Source organism: Neovison vison, chromosome 8 (assembly GCF_020171115.1).
Source record: "Neovison vison isolate M4711 chromosome 8, ASM_NN_V1, whole genome shotgun sequence".
Taxonomy (NCBI): Eukaryota; Metazoa; Chordata; class Mammalia; order Carnivora; family Mustelidae; genus Neogale; species Neogale vison.
In genome coordinates, this window is record NC_058098.1 from 122,734,996 (window position 1) to 122,751,963 (window position 16,968).

At 41.5% G+C, this 16,968-nt stretch overlaps 1 protein-coding gene and 1 pseudogene across 4 annotated transcripts in view; one reads left to right on the forward strand and one right to left on the reverse strand.

Moving 5' to 3' along the window:
- Window positions 1–16,031, reverse strand: part of ZNF512 (zinc finger protein 512) — a 30,827-nt gene extending 14,796 nt beyond the window's left edge. The window contains exons 1-9 of one of the 4 annotated variants that reach the window (XM_044261867.1): window positions 15,920–16,031; window positions 15,332–15,390; window positions 4,254–4,435; window positions 3,522–3,617; window positions 3,138–3,221; window positions 2,353–2,477; window positions 1,741–1,827; window positions 1,227–1,325; window positions 436–603 (exon numbers count right to left, since the gene is read on the reverse strand). In XM_044261867.1, coding sequence (XP_044117802.1) covers window positions 436–603; window positions 1,227–1,325; window positions 1,741–1,827; window positions 2,353–2,477; window positions 3,138–3,221; window positions 3,522–3,617; window positions 4,254–4,435; window positions 15,332–15,390; window positions 15,920–15,949 — 930 coding nt within the window. In that variant the 5' untranslated portion in view covers window positions 15,950–16,031. Of the gene's footprint in view, window positions 1–435; window positions 604–1,226; window positions 1,326–1,740; window positions 1,828–2,352; window positions 2,478–3,137; window positions 3,222–3,521; window positions 3,618–4,253; window positions 4,439–15,331; window positions 15,391–15,919 lie in introns of all 4 variants that reach the window. The other 3 variants (XM_044261866.1, XM_044261868.1, XM_044261869.1) reach the window with 3 other exon arrangements.
- On the forward strand, window positions 10,310–10,441 carry LOC122916594 (annotated as a pseudogene).
- Window positions 16,032–16,968: the final 937 nt, after the last annotated feature.

Genomic DNA, 16,968 nt, shown 5'->3' on the forward strand with positions numbered 1-16,968 from the left:
CACTAAAAAGGGTGAATATTAATTACCATATGTAAATTATACCTTGAAACAGAACTCTAAAAAAAAAAAAGAAATGAGGTAGGGCAAGCCTAGAAATAAAGAAAAAAAAAGTCAAGACAAAAAAATTGGGACAGAAGAACCAGCTGGACAGAGATTTCCACAAAATTTCTAGCTAAAGGGGAAGGCCTTAAGCTTTAGAAAGATAATAATGAGTCTACTTCTGCACAGATTATACATTGAACTTTGATTTCTCTAAGCTAATTATGTTCAAAAGGCAGAAAAAAGAGAACCAAGAAAAAACAAGAGAAAACAAAAGCATTCAAAGATTAAAAGGGGATACAAATGAGGAACTAAGGAGGTATGGGAAATGTCAGGGTTAGTAGTCACCACGAAACAGATCCCCCAAACAGGGTCTGGAAAGTAATCAGTACTCACAGGCCCATGCTCTGACCTCAGGTGATACGCAAGTCCAGCCTTCGATTTATATGGCTTTCCACAATGGTGACATTTCAGGGTCATCTCCTCCAGCTCTGCAGCCCCTTTGCCACATTTTCTGACATGGTACAGATATCCCATGATGCTGGTGAAGCTACTAGAGCAACTCTGAACACAGGAGAGAGGCCTGAACTATAATCTTCCATCTTTTGACATGATCTCTCAATTTCTAAACAGCCACAGAAGACTCAACCACCACACCCTATAAATAGATCCTACGACATGGCTAGACCCTCTCTAACACTTCCCGTTAGCACGACCCTTCCCTGTCCCTCGTCCCTGCCCTAACAGCTGTCCTGTCTGCCACCAAGAGCGACATTCCGTCAGTTCAGTCAGCATCCAGTCCGCTAGCACTGTGCGTCTCCTCTGCCGCAGAGATTCCTCGCTGGCTCAGGACTCGACCCCACCCCAGCAGCACCAAACACCCAGCGATGCCAAAGCTCCTCACGAGGAGATTACCAGGAGCCTTTTCATCACACTAAAGAAGGGTGGGAAAGGAACCCCTTTGAACAAAGGAAAAGGGGAGAAAAATAAGTTTGTGGAGATGCAAAAGAAAAATAAAGAACTATTAATGAATTCAAAACACCTGGAAAAGCAGGAGCCAGTCTTAATGCTGGAAGGTGACACAGAACCAGGTCTACAAGAGAGAAGGAGAAGAAATGGAAGAAAGTAACAGAAAGACAGTGACTCAAGACTCCAGGCTGACGGAGATGCTGTCCCCAGGCTCTTACCTCACGCATGCACCTGAGCTTGCCCAGTCTCTTTAGAACTGTCCGGAGCCGTTCTCTCTCACTTGGCTCGTCTATTTCATCCCCAGCCTTCAAAATGGGCTAGAAAGCAAGAGAAGCAAACAAGCAGATGATTCACGGGAAAGATAGATACAGACAAAAAATGGTATCTTAGGAGAATCAAGGACTGGACTAGCACCTAAGCCGAGGCCCATGAAGCTTAGTTATCTGACTCCTGGCTTTCTCCATCTTCTCCTAGACAGACAAGGAAGCAAATGCAATGCAAGTAAGAGTTCAGAGCCTCTGGCTTCCAGGAGATGAAACTTTGGGGCTAACGTAAACACAAAAATACCCACAAGGGTTTCACTGTACATAAATTCTTCTATCGAAAGGATGCTCTTACATGCCTGCAAAACCCCAGAGCCTTAGCCATCTCCACGGGGTTATCCAAACTCATCTATGTAAAGACATGCGAACCCCCCCCCCGCAGGCTCATACGGGACAGGAGACACCTTACCAAGCTATTGTGATTTGCCATGACGTGATACTTCATCCCTGCCAGGGAACGAAGCTGTTTCCCGCAATGATGACAAGTGAACATTTCCTACGAGGAAGAAATACTGCTCAGTGCCAGGCTGTTCAATAGAGAAATAGAATGTTAAAAAGTCCTACTCAGATACTCTCAACTGTATCTCCTTTCACTCCCAAACTCGACAGTCAAGGCATCTCAAAATCCCACCACCTCAGTGTCATGTCCTCAAGAACAAAGAAGGAAAAGCAACCCGTTTTGAAAGAACGACTATTTACTAAGTGCCAATATTTGCCAAGTAATGGAACAGGCCCTTTGCATGTATTCTTTCTTTCTTCTCCTCTCAGGGACTGCACAAAATTATTTTCTCTCTCTTATAAATGAGAAAACCGAGGCCCACACATGAAAAAGTTAAATGACACAACAAATAAGTGGCTGAGTGAAGATTCAAACCCAAGACTGTCATACTCAAAAGCCTCTGTCTTCTTTCTAACACAATGCTGCGGCTTCTCCACAGGTATCAGCATACCCGACACAGAAGAGAGAGCTAAGGCATGGGCAAAGAGCATAACTGTCACGAAATGCCACAAAATCTCTAACCTGTTTGCAGGTCTCCATGTGTTTCTTTAAGCCCTCTATGGTCTTTCTCCCCACTGCCTGGCAGGTAGGACAGGAGACACTGCCTTTATCCACAATTTCTAAGTACCACTGTTCCTCCAAACTGCCTACAAAGGAGAAAAAGGAACACCTCATAATCTGCAGACTTCTCCTGAAACAAAAAGCACAATCCTGAAACTTAGTAAAAGTAACATAAAAATGGTTTGTTCCCTTCCTGGGGAAAAGACTCATTGCGTATAATTTCTAGAAATATTTTTTTCTCAGTCAGTGAGGAAACACCTACTCAGTTTCCCATGATAAAAACCATCTGGGCACCACTCAAAAACCCAGTAGCTTACAGAACTGGGCAACTTTTTTTTCCTAGCTTTACTGAGGTACAAGCCACAATGGGCAACACTTTCAAAGCCACATATAACAATGGGATACAGAGATATTTAACAGCCAGTTTGCTGAGTGTTTCCTGTGTGCCTGAAACTTTGTATAATGTTTTTATCCCATTTAATCTCTACGAAAATTTTGACTGCCTTCATTATCCCACTCAGAAACAAGGAAACCGAAGCTTGCGGAAGTTAACTAGATGGTGGCAGGCCAGAAAACCAATTAAGAGCCAAACCTTCCACCAGGGTCTGACAGGCCTCCAAACCCATGCCCTTAGTAACTGCCTCCTTAAAGAAACTCTCTGCTACATTATCCCTTAACCACCACCACCAACAACAAAGACAGGGTGTGAGAACTAGATACTCCAAAGCTTCCAAGAGAAAACATACCTGCTGCATAAGCTGGTGGTTCCTTCCGAATACGACGAGCCTGGGATTTGGGATTAGGTTGAGTTTTAGGCCGTTGCTTCCTCCCTGACGCAAGACAGAAACTTGAAGCCCGACATATCAACTTTGCTACCCCATCTCTACTGCCAACATCTCCTCCCTCATCTTCTCAACACCCTGTGCCCCACTCCCTCAACCAACGGACTCCCTTAAGTTGTAACAAAAAAAACCTGGTAGAGTCAGGCAGGATGGAAGCCATTCCATGCCAAAAAATCAAAGGGCTCAACAACAGTGTTTCAAGGGCCAAAACCTAAGGTCTCTCTTGTACCTCTAAAGAATAAAGCCCAGGCACCCACGGAAAGAGAATGAGCAAAGTTACTCCCTTACCATAAAGTTTATGCTTCTTCTGAGGAAATTCTCGATAGTCTTCATCTTCTTCCTGCCTGGGTTTCCTTTTTCCTTTGGTTGATACTCCACCTGACCCTGAAACACCATACAAAACAAACAAACAAAACCCTCAGTGTGGTTTACAAGTGAACGTCTCTGGCCTGCCTTCAGAACTTCAGTCACGAGACCATCATAGAGGAAGATCATCAGTGAGCACAGGCCTCACAGAAGTGGTCGACATTTTTAGGGAAGTTGGTAAAACTTCACTAACTTATTCAACCTCCCCTTTTCCCTTTTTCTTATTCTCCACCCAAGTGATCAACCATTCCCCGATGAGTAATAAGAGCCTTCAGGCAATGTGCTTTCTTGATCTTGATTCAAAGCTAATACAGAAGTAGAACTGCTCCAGATAAAGGGCTACTAAGGACCTTTGAGACTATGCCCACCAAGACAATGACACCCAGAATCGCCCTTACACCAGCCCCTAAACTTCAACAGAGGATCAAACTGGAACAATGGGAAAGAAGTTCAAATCATACGAAGAGGGAAGGCTGATACCAGTCTAACCTAGAGGAGTGAGATCAGCAAAATTTCACTCTAAAATAGAAGGAGAGTTCATAAAGTTAAATAGTATGTGGCAGCCTAACATAAATGTGAGATACACATATGTGACATTTACAACAGCTACCTAGAGAGTGCTCTGCCTTTGACATAAGACAGAGATACTGATACCTTCGACACGGGAAGCAGCAGCTGGCTTGACCCTTCTCATCTTCATCCAGTAGGTAGATTTTCGGAAGGACGGTGGAAAATCACTCACTGGCTCACATGATGAGGCAGATGATGAACCACTTAAGGAGTCATCGTGAGGGATAGTGTACTGGAAACTATTATCCTTTATGGAGCACTGGGTCCTGCTAGTAATATGAAACAAATAGACATTCCACAAAGGAGGATCTGGAGTAAAGTTCCTGTTAATTCTTTATATCATAAGAAGACAAGTTGGTTACCTATGCAAAAACTAAAAAGCCTGATAATAAAAACAGACCTGAGATTGTACTCTAACAATTACAACAGTTGTGATTAAAGGCAACATATAAAATTATTACACTTCATTGTAATAAAAGCAGTCCACATTAATGATCACTCTGGAGCCCAAGTAGGCACTCTTTTCTTTTCTTTTTTTTTTTAAAGATTTTATTTATTTATTTGACAGACAGATCACAAGTAGGCAAAGAGGCAGGCAGAAAGAGAGGGGGAAGCAGGCTCCCCACTGAGCAGAGAGCCTGATACGGGGCTCGATCCCAGGACCCTGGGATCATGACCTGAGCTGAAGGCAGAGGCTTAACCCACTGAGCCACCCAGACGTCCCTAGGCACTCTTTTCTAGACTGATCAAAGAAAAGAAAGTAGTGAAATTAATAGGATATTCTTTGATCCTTCAGAGGATCCTTCAGTAACCAGGTATGTCCAGGCCTTCCAATTTCTCTGACAGAGAGACAGTAACTAAATACTATCCCTGAGAACAAAGAAGGAAAAGCAGAGTTTGTAGGGCCCTAGTCTGATCCATCTTCCCTAAACACTGTGTCAGCGCTATCCTGTCTTATTTAGGCAACATGATTCTTAGCTCCCAGCCTTAAAGGGGCTACCTTATCTAAGGTAAGCTGGCTGGAGAAGTCTGGTATACAGCTGGATCCAAATTCCCAAATCTAAGACCAATCAGTATGTAGTTAAGAAACACTCATCAGTAACTAGGTCATTCAGAATGCACAGAGGAGCAGCAGTTCTCAAAGTGTGGTCCAAGGACCTCGAGACATCCCTTTTCCAGCTGAAGATCAGTGTGAGGCCTGCCTTAGGTTTACGGTTTAGAAAGACCACTCTGGATGCTGTATGGAAAATGACTCATGGAGGAGGAGTGAATACAGGGAGAAGGGCTAGCAGCTCAATGTAACAGTGTGGATAAGAGATAAGGACCTGAACTAAGGTTCTGTAGCAGAGGTAAGTTGACAAATTCAAGATAACACGTCAGTGGTAGAGCTGGTAAGAATCACGTAGAGGTTTAAGGTGAGATGGAAGTAACACAGGTGACCATTCTTAAGAATGTATGTTAGTAAAATATGATACAGGCCCACTATGGAATACTAGGTAGTTGTTGGAAGCAATAAACCATTTCCACACATAGAGACACGAGCATAACCCAAAGAGCACAGTGCTGAATGAAAAAGAAACAGAGTGCCTGGGTGGCCCAGTCAGCTAGGCAACTGACTCTTGGTTTCAGCAGCTCAGGTCATGATCTCAGGGCTGTGAGATGGAGCCTTGCGTTGGGCTCGGTGCTCAGGGCTGAGTCTGCTTGACCCTCTCTCTCCCTCTCCCTCTCCCCCTCCTCCGAGTGTACACGCACACTCTCGCGTGCATGCTCTGTGTGCATGCCTGCTCTCTCTCCAAAAAGAAGTAAGTCTTTAAAAGAAAAATAAAGAAAGAGCAAGACTTAATGTCAATTTGGTAAATTAAAAACAAGTACACACATAAACAACACTGGCTATATAAATATTTAAGGACAAATATCAAACTTGCTAACACAGTTGTCTCTGGAAGGGAATGGAAATGGAAACAGGAAAAACAAAAAACAACAGGGACTGATGATGTCAGCATGCTAGGAACAGAGAAGAATGATTTTCCATTCTCTGCACGAGATCCCAAATTACGAATTTAATACAGCGAAGTCCTAATTCCGCCGTGGTGCATAAGGCCACCACAGCTCATCCCTCCTGCTGACTACAACTGAAAATCCTGGACTCTGAAAAGTAAACAAAGCAGGTGGACTATAGAGAGGTGTCAAAACTGGGAGAAGTGACTCACATGGGCGTGTTGCTCCATTTTGTTTTCCCTCACAAGCGGCAATGCAATAAGGGTGGGCCCCATTTGCAGAGTAGCATGGGCAGTCTAAATTGCAACAGAAACTCTCTTTCTGGCCACAGAAACCAGGAAAAGGGTCTCTACAGACTAAAATGTGTAAGGGAACTGTGAAGAAGAATCCATAATTCCGTGTAGGAATCCACACAAGTCACAGCTTAATCTGAACTACGTATGTTTGGAGCATACCGAAACCAGCTTAGCAAAGGCTTTGAGAAATGAAATAAGATTTGAACAAACTGCACAAGTCTCGGAATAACCCCTGAACTGCTAGTAAAAGATAGACCCAACGAATAAAAAGCTTGGAGAAATGATGGGTCGGCTCAGGTCATGATCCCAGGGTACTGGGATCGAGCCCCACATCGGGCTCTCTGCTCGGCGGGGAGCCTGCTTCCTCCTCTCTCTCTGCCTGCCTCTCTGCCTACTTGTGATCTCTGTCAAATAAATAAGTAAAATATTTTTTAAAAAAAATCTTGGAGAAATGAAACAAGACTTGAAACACCGGAAAAAGTCTTAGTCAAACCCCTGAGCTGTTCAAGACCAACCTAAACCATCATAGCAAAGACTCAAAGAATGGAATTAAGATTGACCCAATGCCCTCAGAAAGCAAGACAGAACTTGTGGTCTGAATAGTAAACAGGTTACTTGCTAAAAGAAAAATAGCAATGATCTCCCAGAAGATTCTAAAGAGACCCAAGGTCGGGGCGCCTGGGTGGCTCAGCGGGTTAAGCCGCTGCCTTAGGCTCAGGTCATGATCTCGGGGTCCTGGGATCGAGTCCCGCATCGGGCTCCCTGCTTGGCGGGGAGCCTGCTTCCTCCTCTCTCTCTCTCTCTGCCTGCCTCTCTGCCTACTTGTGATCTCTGTCTGTCAAATAAATGAATAAAATCTTAAAAAAAAAAAAAATTTTAAAAAGACCCAAGGTCTATACAAATAACATTCACAATCTTGGGAATAAGTTGCAAAATTATGCAATACATAAAGAAGCAGGAAAATCTGCATAATTCCAAAAGAACAGATAATGAACAAATGTCAACCTCAAGATGTTAGAACTATGAAAGATTTACAGGGATGCCTGAAACACTGGGCGTATTACTGGGTGGTTCGGTCAGTTAAGTATCTCCCTTCAGCTCAGGTCATGATCCCAGGGTCCCAGGACTGAGTCCTTGCTGACCAGGGAGTCCACTTTTCCCTCCGCCTGCCTTTCCCTGCTTGCACTCTCTCTGACAAATAAACAAACAAAATCTTTTTTTTTTTTTTAAGATTTTATTTATTTATTTGTCAGAGAGAGAGGGAGAGAGAGCGAGCACAGGCAGACAGAGTGGCAGGCAGAGGCAGAAGGAGAAGCAGGCTCCCCGCCGAGCAAGGAGCCCAATGTGGGACTCGATCCCAGGACGCTGGGATCATGACCTGAGCCAAAGGCAGCTGCTTAACCAACTGAGCCACCCAGGCGTCCCAAACAAACAAAATCTTAAGGGGGAAAAAAAAAAAGCAGCTATTATAACTATGTTCCATGAAATAAAGGAAAACACACTTCAAGTGAAGGAAAAGGTAGGACTTCTCAGCAGAAAAAAAAGAAACCATAAAAAAGAATTGAAATTTTAGAACTGAAAAAAAAATACTTGAAATAGTAACAAAATGGGCTCAATAACAGAATGGAGATGACAAAGAGTCTGTGAACCTGAAGACAGAAATTATCTACTCTGAAGAACAAAGAATAAAAAGACTGAAAAACAGTCAACAGAGCTTCAACAACCTATGAGTCAATATCAAAAGGTGTCACTTAACACCTTAAGGATATCAAAAGGTGGGGAACCTGGGTGGCTCAGTAGGTTAAGCCTCTGCCTTCAGCTCAGGTCATGAGCTTGGAGTCCTGGGATCGAGCCCTACATCAGGCTCTCTGCTCAGCAGGGAGCCTACTTCGTCCTCTCTCTGCCTGCCTCTCTGCCTACTTATAATCTCTCTCTCTCTGTCAAATAAATAAATAAAATCTTTAAAAAAAAAAAATACCAAAAGGTGTCCAGAAGGAAAGGAAAAAGAAACTGTGGCACAAAAGTACATTTGAAAAAAATAATGGTGGAAAATCACCCAAATTTAATGAGACATAAATTTACAAATTCTAGAAGCTCAACAAATACTCATTGGATACACTGAAAGAAAACCACACCTAGACACATCCTAACGACAATGTTCAAAACTGAATATTGAGAGAAAAATCTAGAAAGCAGCTAGAAAGAAATGACATGTTACATATAAAGAACAATGGTTTGAATGATTACAGAATTCTCAACAGAAACCAAGAAGAGAAGATAATGTAACATCTTTAAAATCCTGAGACAAAAGATCTGGCCATCTAAAATTCTATACTCAATAAAGATATCCCTTAGACATGCTTCTTCAGATTAAAAAAAAATTTAAGAAAAAGAAAATTTGTTGTCTTCTCTATGACCTGCTCATAGACCTGCTCTATGAGAAATGCTAATAGAAATTATTCCAGATATAATGAAGGAAAATGATACCAGAGAGAAATCTGGATTTTTCAGAATGAAGAAGAGCAGAAGAAATGGTAAATAGCTGGGAAAATACTAACAATGACAACAACAGGGGCGCCTGGGTGGCTCAGTGGGTTAAAGCCTCTACCTTCCTCTCAGGTCATGATCCCAGGGTCCTGGGATCTCTGCTCAGCGGGGAGCCTGCTTCCCTTCCTCTCTCTCTGCCTGCCTCTCTGCCTACTTGTGATCTGTCTGTCAAATAAATAACCGCTTTAAAACAAAATTTTGACATTATCTGGCGAGGTTTTCAAAATATGTAGATGTAATACATATGAGAGTGTAACTTAATGGTCAGCAGACAGGGGGCTGAGGAATTCTACAAGGTTGTGAGGCTTCTAGATTTAAGCAAAGTGGTAGTATAATAATAACTTTAAATAACCTATGAAACAGTAGGTATATACATTGTATTTCGTAGAGCAACCACTACACACGAGAAACAGAAAAAAAAGAAAAGTAAAAGAGAGAGAGATTAAAAAATCAATAAACTAAAATCAGACACCAAATATTCAAATAACCCAAAATAAAATATAAAGTAACAATATGCAGGGTACGAGAACCAAAATAAAATGGCAAACCTAAATCCAACCATATCAGTAATTAATTTAAATGTTTATGGTCTCAACACTCCAGTCAAGAAGTCCAAGACTGTTAAAGAATGAATAAAAAAGGGGCGCCTGGGTGGCTCAGTGGGTTAAGCCGCTGCCTTCGGCTCAGGTCATGATCTCAGGGTCCTGGGATCGAGTCCCGCATCGGGCTCTCTGCTCAGCAGGGAGCCTGCTTCCCTCTCTCTCTCTCTGCCTGCCTCTCCATCTACTTGTGATTTCTCTCTGTCAAATAAATACATAAAATCTTTAAAAAAAAAAAAAAAACTTTAAAAAAATAAAAAATAAAAATAAAAAGAATGAATAAAAAAGCAATACTCTAGTACAGTTGACCCCTGAACAACACAATCTGAACTATACGGGTCCACTTATACATGATTATTTTTTATAAATAGAGTACAGTATTGTAAATGTCTTTTCCTGGTAATTTTAATATTTTCTTTCCTCTAGTTTATTTTAAGAACACCATAGCATATAATATATAACATACAAAATGTGCAAATGAACTGTTTGTGTTATCAGTAAAGCTTCCAGCCTACAGTAGGCTATTAGTAGTTAAGTTTTGGGGAAGTCAAAAGTTATAAGCTGATTTTCAGCTGTGTTGGGGTCAGCATCTCTAACCCCTGTGTTGTTCAAGGGTCAACTAACTGTATACTGCACCTACAAGAGGCACACCTTTTCTTTTCTTTACTTTTCTAAGTTTTATTTATTTAAGTAATCTCTTAGCTTTGCGCAGTGGCAGTATCGTAGCCAATGAGGTTTATCCGAGGCGCGATTATTGCTATTTAAGTAATCTCTTATACCCAATGTGGGGCTTGAACTCAGGATCAAGAGTCAAATGCTCTTCCAACTGAGCCAGCCAGGCGCCCGCGAACTCTCAATAAAAAGACATATACAGACTGGAAATAAGTAGATGAAAAAATTATACTTCACAATCAGCAAACACAAGAAGGCTGGAGTGGCGATTCTTACACCAGATAAAACAGACTTCAAGGCAAGAGTATCACCAGAGATATAAAGGGACACTTCATAATGATAAAAGTAACAAATCATCACAAAGACATAATTATTCATTGTATGCATCTACTAGTACAAACTCAAAGTTCACAAAGCAACACTGACATAATTAAAGCAAACAAACAAACAAACAAAAAGACAATTCTACAGTCATAGCAAAAACTTTAAGACCTCCTCCTTTCAGGAATTGGTAGAATGAGACAAAAATTCAGTAAGACATAAAAGATGTGAATAACACTATTAGCTAAACTACTCTAGACTCACTTTATAGAACTACATCCAACAACTACAAGATACAGTTTTTTCAAGCAAACACTGTGCATTCAACAAGACAGTATATTTGGGGCCATAAACTTGAAACTTGAAAAGATAAAAATCATACATGTATTCATTGACCACATCAGAATTAAATTAGAAATCAAGAACAACAGAAGAACTAAAATTAAAAAAATAAATATTAAAATTAAACAATCTACATGAAATTAAACAATCTACTTGAAAATAATTCATGGGTCAAAAAGAAATCACAAGAGAAATTACAAAATATCCTGAAGTGAATAACAACAAAAACACACACATCAAAATTTGTGGATTGCAACCAAAGCAGTACCTAGAAGGAAACTCACAGCTCTAAATACTGCTATTAGAAAATTAGATCTAGGGGCGCCTGGGTGCCTCAGTGGGTCAAAGCCTCTGCCTTCGGCTCGGTCATGAAACCGGAGTCCTGGGATCGAGCCCCACATTGGGCCCTCTGCTTAGCAGGGAGCCTGTTTCCTCCTCTCTCTCTCTGCCTGCCCCTCTGCCTACTTGTGATCTCTGTTTGTCAAATAAATAAATAAAATCTTAAAAAAAAAAAGAAAATTAGATCTATAATCAACCATAAGATTCCATCTCAAGATATCCAAAGTAAACACAAAGTAAATAGAAGGAAAAATATAATGGAGAGGAGAAATTCATGCATTAGAACAGAAAACAGAGAAAATCTGGTTCTTTGAAAAGACCAACAAAATTGACAACCATGTGGCTAGACTGAGATAATAGCAACAAGCAATTAGCAATAAACTTAAAAAAACTGTCATTTACAATAATATTTTAAAAAACACCTAAGAATATATCTAACAAAAGATAACCAAAACTTTTTTTTTTCAAGATTTTGTTTATTTATTTGACAGACAGATCACAAGTAGGCAGAGAAGCAGGCGAGGGTGGGGTGGAGAAGCAGGCTCCCTGCTGAGCAGAGAGCCCGATGCAGGGCTTGATCCCAGGACCCTGGGATCATGACCTGAGCCGAAGGCTGAGGCTTTAACCCACTGAGCCACCCAGGCGCCCCTTTAATCATTTTTTTTTAAGATTTTATTTATTTATTTGATAGAGAGAGATCACAAGTAGATGGAGAGGCAGGCAGAGAGAGAGAGAGAGAGAGGGAAGCAAGCTCCCTGCTGAGCAGAGAGCCCGATGCGGGACTCGATCCCAGGACCCTGAGACCATGACCTGAGCCGAAGGCAGCGGCTTAACCCACTGAGCCACCCAGGCGCCCCCCTTTAAAAGTCATTTTTAATGATAAATTTAAAATTGTTGATCTTCAAGGCACCCAAGTGGCTCAGTCAGTTGAGTGGCTTCAGCTCAGGTCTTGATGTCAGAGTCATGGGATAAAGCCCCAAGTCCAGCTCCACACTCAGCAGGGAGTCTGCCTCAAGATTCTCTCACTCCCCCTGCCATTCCCCCCTCTCTAAACTAAATAAATAAATCTTTAAAGAAATAAAAATAAATAAAACTGTTGGTCTTCAAACACACCATCAAGATATTGATGCAAATCAGAGATTGGAAGAAAGTATTTAAGACGTATCTATCAGACAAAGGAATTGTATTCAGAATATGATTTTTAAAAATACTACAATTCCATAGTAAGACAAACAACTCAAATTTTTTTAAATGGGCAAAAGACATGAACAGGCACTTCCCAGATGATGATGTATGAATGGCCAATAAGCACATGAACAGATGTTCTACATCATTATTTATTAGGAAAATGCAAATTAAAATCACAATGAAACACCCCTATACACCCATAAAATTGGCTAAAATTGAAGACTTATTCCCATATACTGGTGGTAGAATAGAAAATAATGCCACCAATTTGGGAAATAGGCAATTTGTTAAAAAGGTAAACATACTCCTGACATAAGACCCAATCAACCTAAGATGGTAACATCTTAGGTATTTATCAAGAGAAAAAAGAAACAAAACATTTTTCCACATAGAGACTTGTATGTGGAAGTTCATAGCAGCTTTATTTTAATAACCTCAAAATGAAAATAACCCAACTATCCATCAAACTAGATGGCTAAACTAATCATGATATATCTATAATCAAATTCTGTTCAGAAATAAAAACTAATTTTCACACAAAATAATGATTTTGAGTGAAAAAAAATCATGCAATCACTCATTGAGTGAAAAAAAATCATGCAAAAAGAGAACATATTTTATGATTTCATTTATATAAAATCCTAGAACACGCAGACCTCTATATGGTGAAAATAAAAAGGTCAGTGGTGTCTGGGAACAGGAGTAGAGGAGGGAATGGATTGCAAAGGAACCAAAAAATTTTTTCAGAGGGATGGAAATGGTATCTTGATTGTGGTGACACTGTTTCGGTTATTTACATATACCAAAGCTGATCATACTGTGATCAGCTAAGTATGTATACTATAAATATGAAGTTTACTGTACTTCAATAATACCTCAAAAAATATTTTAAAATTTTTAATAGGAATTTTTAATAGGAATTGGCAGGTCTCTAGGGCCAAAACCCACCATCCAAAACAATGGGAACAATCTCTACTAGGAACACTTAATATCAAGTATCAAGAAGCCATTAAGAGTCAAGTCCCGGGGCACCTGGGTGGCTCAGTGGGTTAATGCCTTTGCCTTCGGCTCAGGTCATGATCCCAGGGTCCTGGGATTGAGCCCCGAATTGGGCTCTCTGCTCAGCGGGGAGCCTGCTTCCTCCTCTCTCTCTGCCTGCCTCTCTGCCTACTTGTGATCTCTGTCTGAAAAATAAATAAATAAAATCTTTAAAAAAAAAAAAAAAAAGAGTCAAGTCCCATGTGACTCCTCCTGATAAACTGTCCTCACAGGAATTTCTTTACTGTCAGTGTAGGACTCAGATACACCCATACCCCCTCTCATGAATAAGTACAAGCACAGTAATAAGTAAATAAATAATTATCAATAGTTCATATAATCAGTATGATTAACATCTTAGAAATTAAATCAATGTGATAGGGAATCCCTCCCTATAGGTCTCTCTTATTTCCAAAGGACTCAACAAAAACAATTTATCTAGTATTTTACAACACTTGTCATATGACAGTACTTGATTGCTTCTAAAAACCCAGATTAATTTCAAACTTCCCTTCCCATAAATATGGCAAGAGAAAGACTTTGGTTTAAAGAATATAATCATAATTGTAGGGACTTCATAATTTCCTGTGTGCAGCACACCTTTGGGTCTCAGCTTCTAACTACAAGAGTGAAAAGTTTAACCAATTTTCAACTCCTTTCTGATCTACCAAGAATTTTTTTTTTCGAGACCCTAGTTCATTCTCCAGGTGCAACTACTTAGACTTCATTAGAAAATTATTTCAGTTCATCTCAGTTTCCTTTGCAGCCTCCGTTCATTATACCCAATCTTTAAATGCTGATGTTCTCCAGGGTTTCATCCTCTAGCCTCTTTTAGTCTCACTTCTCACCAATGGTTCTCAATCTCTTACAAAGGATTCCTATGTCCTAACTCCAGTGATTCTGAGTCAGAATAATAGACAAGGACCTGTTAATCTTTATACTTTTTAAAAATTAACACTTTCTATTCCATTAAAAGCTTTTATCTGTTCACATTCTGTTCTCTGTGAAAAAAAAAAAAAAAACCTTTTCCTTCTGGCTAACTGGATTATTCCTTGACTTTCAAGTCTGTTTAGGAGTGACTTGCTCAGGTAACTCTTCCCTTCTGAACTATCACTCCCCTTTCCCCCAGTGTTATATTAAATTCCTGTTTAAAAATATTTACTTACACCTTATCATGTTGATGTACTTGCCTAACTCCCCTTTTAAACTGTTTTTCTTGTCTGTATGTCTAACAGATATATGTGTTATAGCCCATGAGATATTCAGCAAATGTTATCTGAAGGAATTAATTCCTTCCAATGAATACCTAGTTAATAAGAATCTCTTTTGTACCAACAAATAAAATATGGGAAAAGTTAGCACATTCAGTCTACGAAATAATAAACCCGCCTTAAAGCCAAATAGTCTGAAAATAAAAGGATTTCTTAGAGCCATTTTTACCAGTCCTTTCCATGTTCATCAATGTATTCATGAGTATATACTTGATGTCTGAGGACATGCGGGGCTTCACTGTCAATACGTTCCATTTTTAATATAATATACTTTTCAAGCTAGGTTCTTCTCCCCTACATTAGGTTTAGACCTGCACTGTCCAATCAGGTAGGCACTAGCTACAGGTGGCTATTTAAATTTAAGTTAAGATTAAATATAATTGAAAATTCAGTTCCTCAATCACACTGGCCACATTTCAAGTGCTCAAAAGCCATACGTGGCTACGGTCCTGAACAGTGTGGATACAGAACATTTTCTCATCATCACAGGAAGTTCTACTGGCCAGCGCTGGCGACACAATTATAAATGGATCCCAGAAAACCTCACTTACTTCTTAGCTCCCACGATCTTCGTGCTCCTCTGCTGCTTAAAGGATGTGGGCTCCGGTGTCTAGCAAATCGCAAGCACATGAGTGAATGCTAGGGACCTCTGAATCCTGACCACAAAAAGACGAATCCCCCTGTGCCCAGAAGAAATGTAGCTCTCCCCCCGCAACTACCTCCAACGAAAAAAAGGCAAGACTTTTTAAGAAAAGTGTGTCGTCCTGTCTTCCTACAGAGTTAAGGCAGCTGACAACACCATAGTCTTCACCACAGTCTTCACCATTCCCAAAGCCCTGTCCCAGATAAAGGTTCTAAAGGGATGCGAAAAGAGAGGATACGGATATGGGAGGTACTGGAAATATAAAAGGAACAGAAATTAACGGCAATCGGGCGAGAAACTGAGTCCAAGGAGGTGGGCAACAGTCAGCGTTAAGTGGGGGGAAAAAAGGGAGACAGATCTGACCTAGAAGGGTGGGGCCTACGATGGGCTCTGATAAAACCAACTCCGAGCACGGGACAAAAGCGAGGGACCGCGCGCGTGTTGCGGGCTCCACAGCGCTACCCCTAAGGCATAACGGCCAAACCGAGAAACTCACGGCGGGTACTGCACCGAGTCTGGAAGACATCACTCCCTCTCCACGCCTAACAAATCCACCCAAGGGCTCCGGCCAGACCAACGCCACTTCCGCTCTCCTCTCCTCTCCCGGATGTGGAGTCAGTGCCGCGGATCCCAAGTCTGAACGACTACTTCCGCCTGGCAGCTTCCAGGGGGGGGATGCGGCAGGAGTGAGTCACGTGACACGGACTCCCTCCGCTGAGACCCCTCCCCGGGAAGCTGTAGGTGGGGTTTGGAGCCTCGAACATGGCTTCAGGGCCCTTTCCTCCCGTTCCATCCCTTCGCGCGACACCCAATATCCCTTCACCCTCCGTTCCCCCCTCCAGCACGACCAGTGGTCTTTCTAGGTGGAGATCAAATATCGCCCCTTTATTTATCTGAGAGAAATTACAGACCCATTCCCGCCCTCCCTCCCCCCAGGTAGAGAGGCACAGAGGCTCTTGGAATGCTGAGGGTGCAGGTATCCGAGGCAGTGGCTAAGCAGGAAAGAAGCCAAAAAAGAGGCAGGTGGTTGAAGACTTGAGCCAGTCAGTGAATAATGGGGACGAATCTCTTATCTGTTAGCTTCAGGCCTCTAAACTTGGCCTGTTTTGGAGTATTTTGTGTGTGGTCCCTAGGAGACGTGTTTGAGGAGCCCTTGAAATCCTCAGACAGACCATGTCTGAGTCTCTCCCCTAGGGAGAATATTTGAGTCTCTCCTTAGCGAGACTCTGATGGGTTCTCGCAGAGGGACTGAGATGTGTTTTGTCACACCAACTGTACTTTCCCTTTCAAGGTGGCTCTATTGGCTCTGCTCAGAATGACTGTCTGTTTCTCTCAGAGCGACTGTGTGCACTTCTTTCAGAGAGACTATAGTGAGTTCTCTCTGAGGAACTGCAACCGCTCCTTTCAGAGGGCCTGTGCTGTCTTGTCGCAAAAGGACTATGTCCTCTCACCTTTAAGGGAATGTGATGAGTTTTCTAAAAGAGACTGCAACTGCTCCTCGCAAGGGGACTGCGACATGTCCTCTTAGAGGGACAGCGACATCTC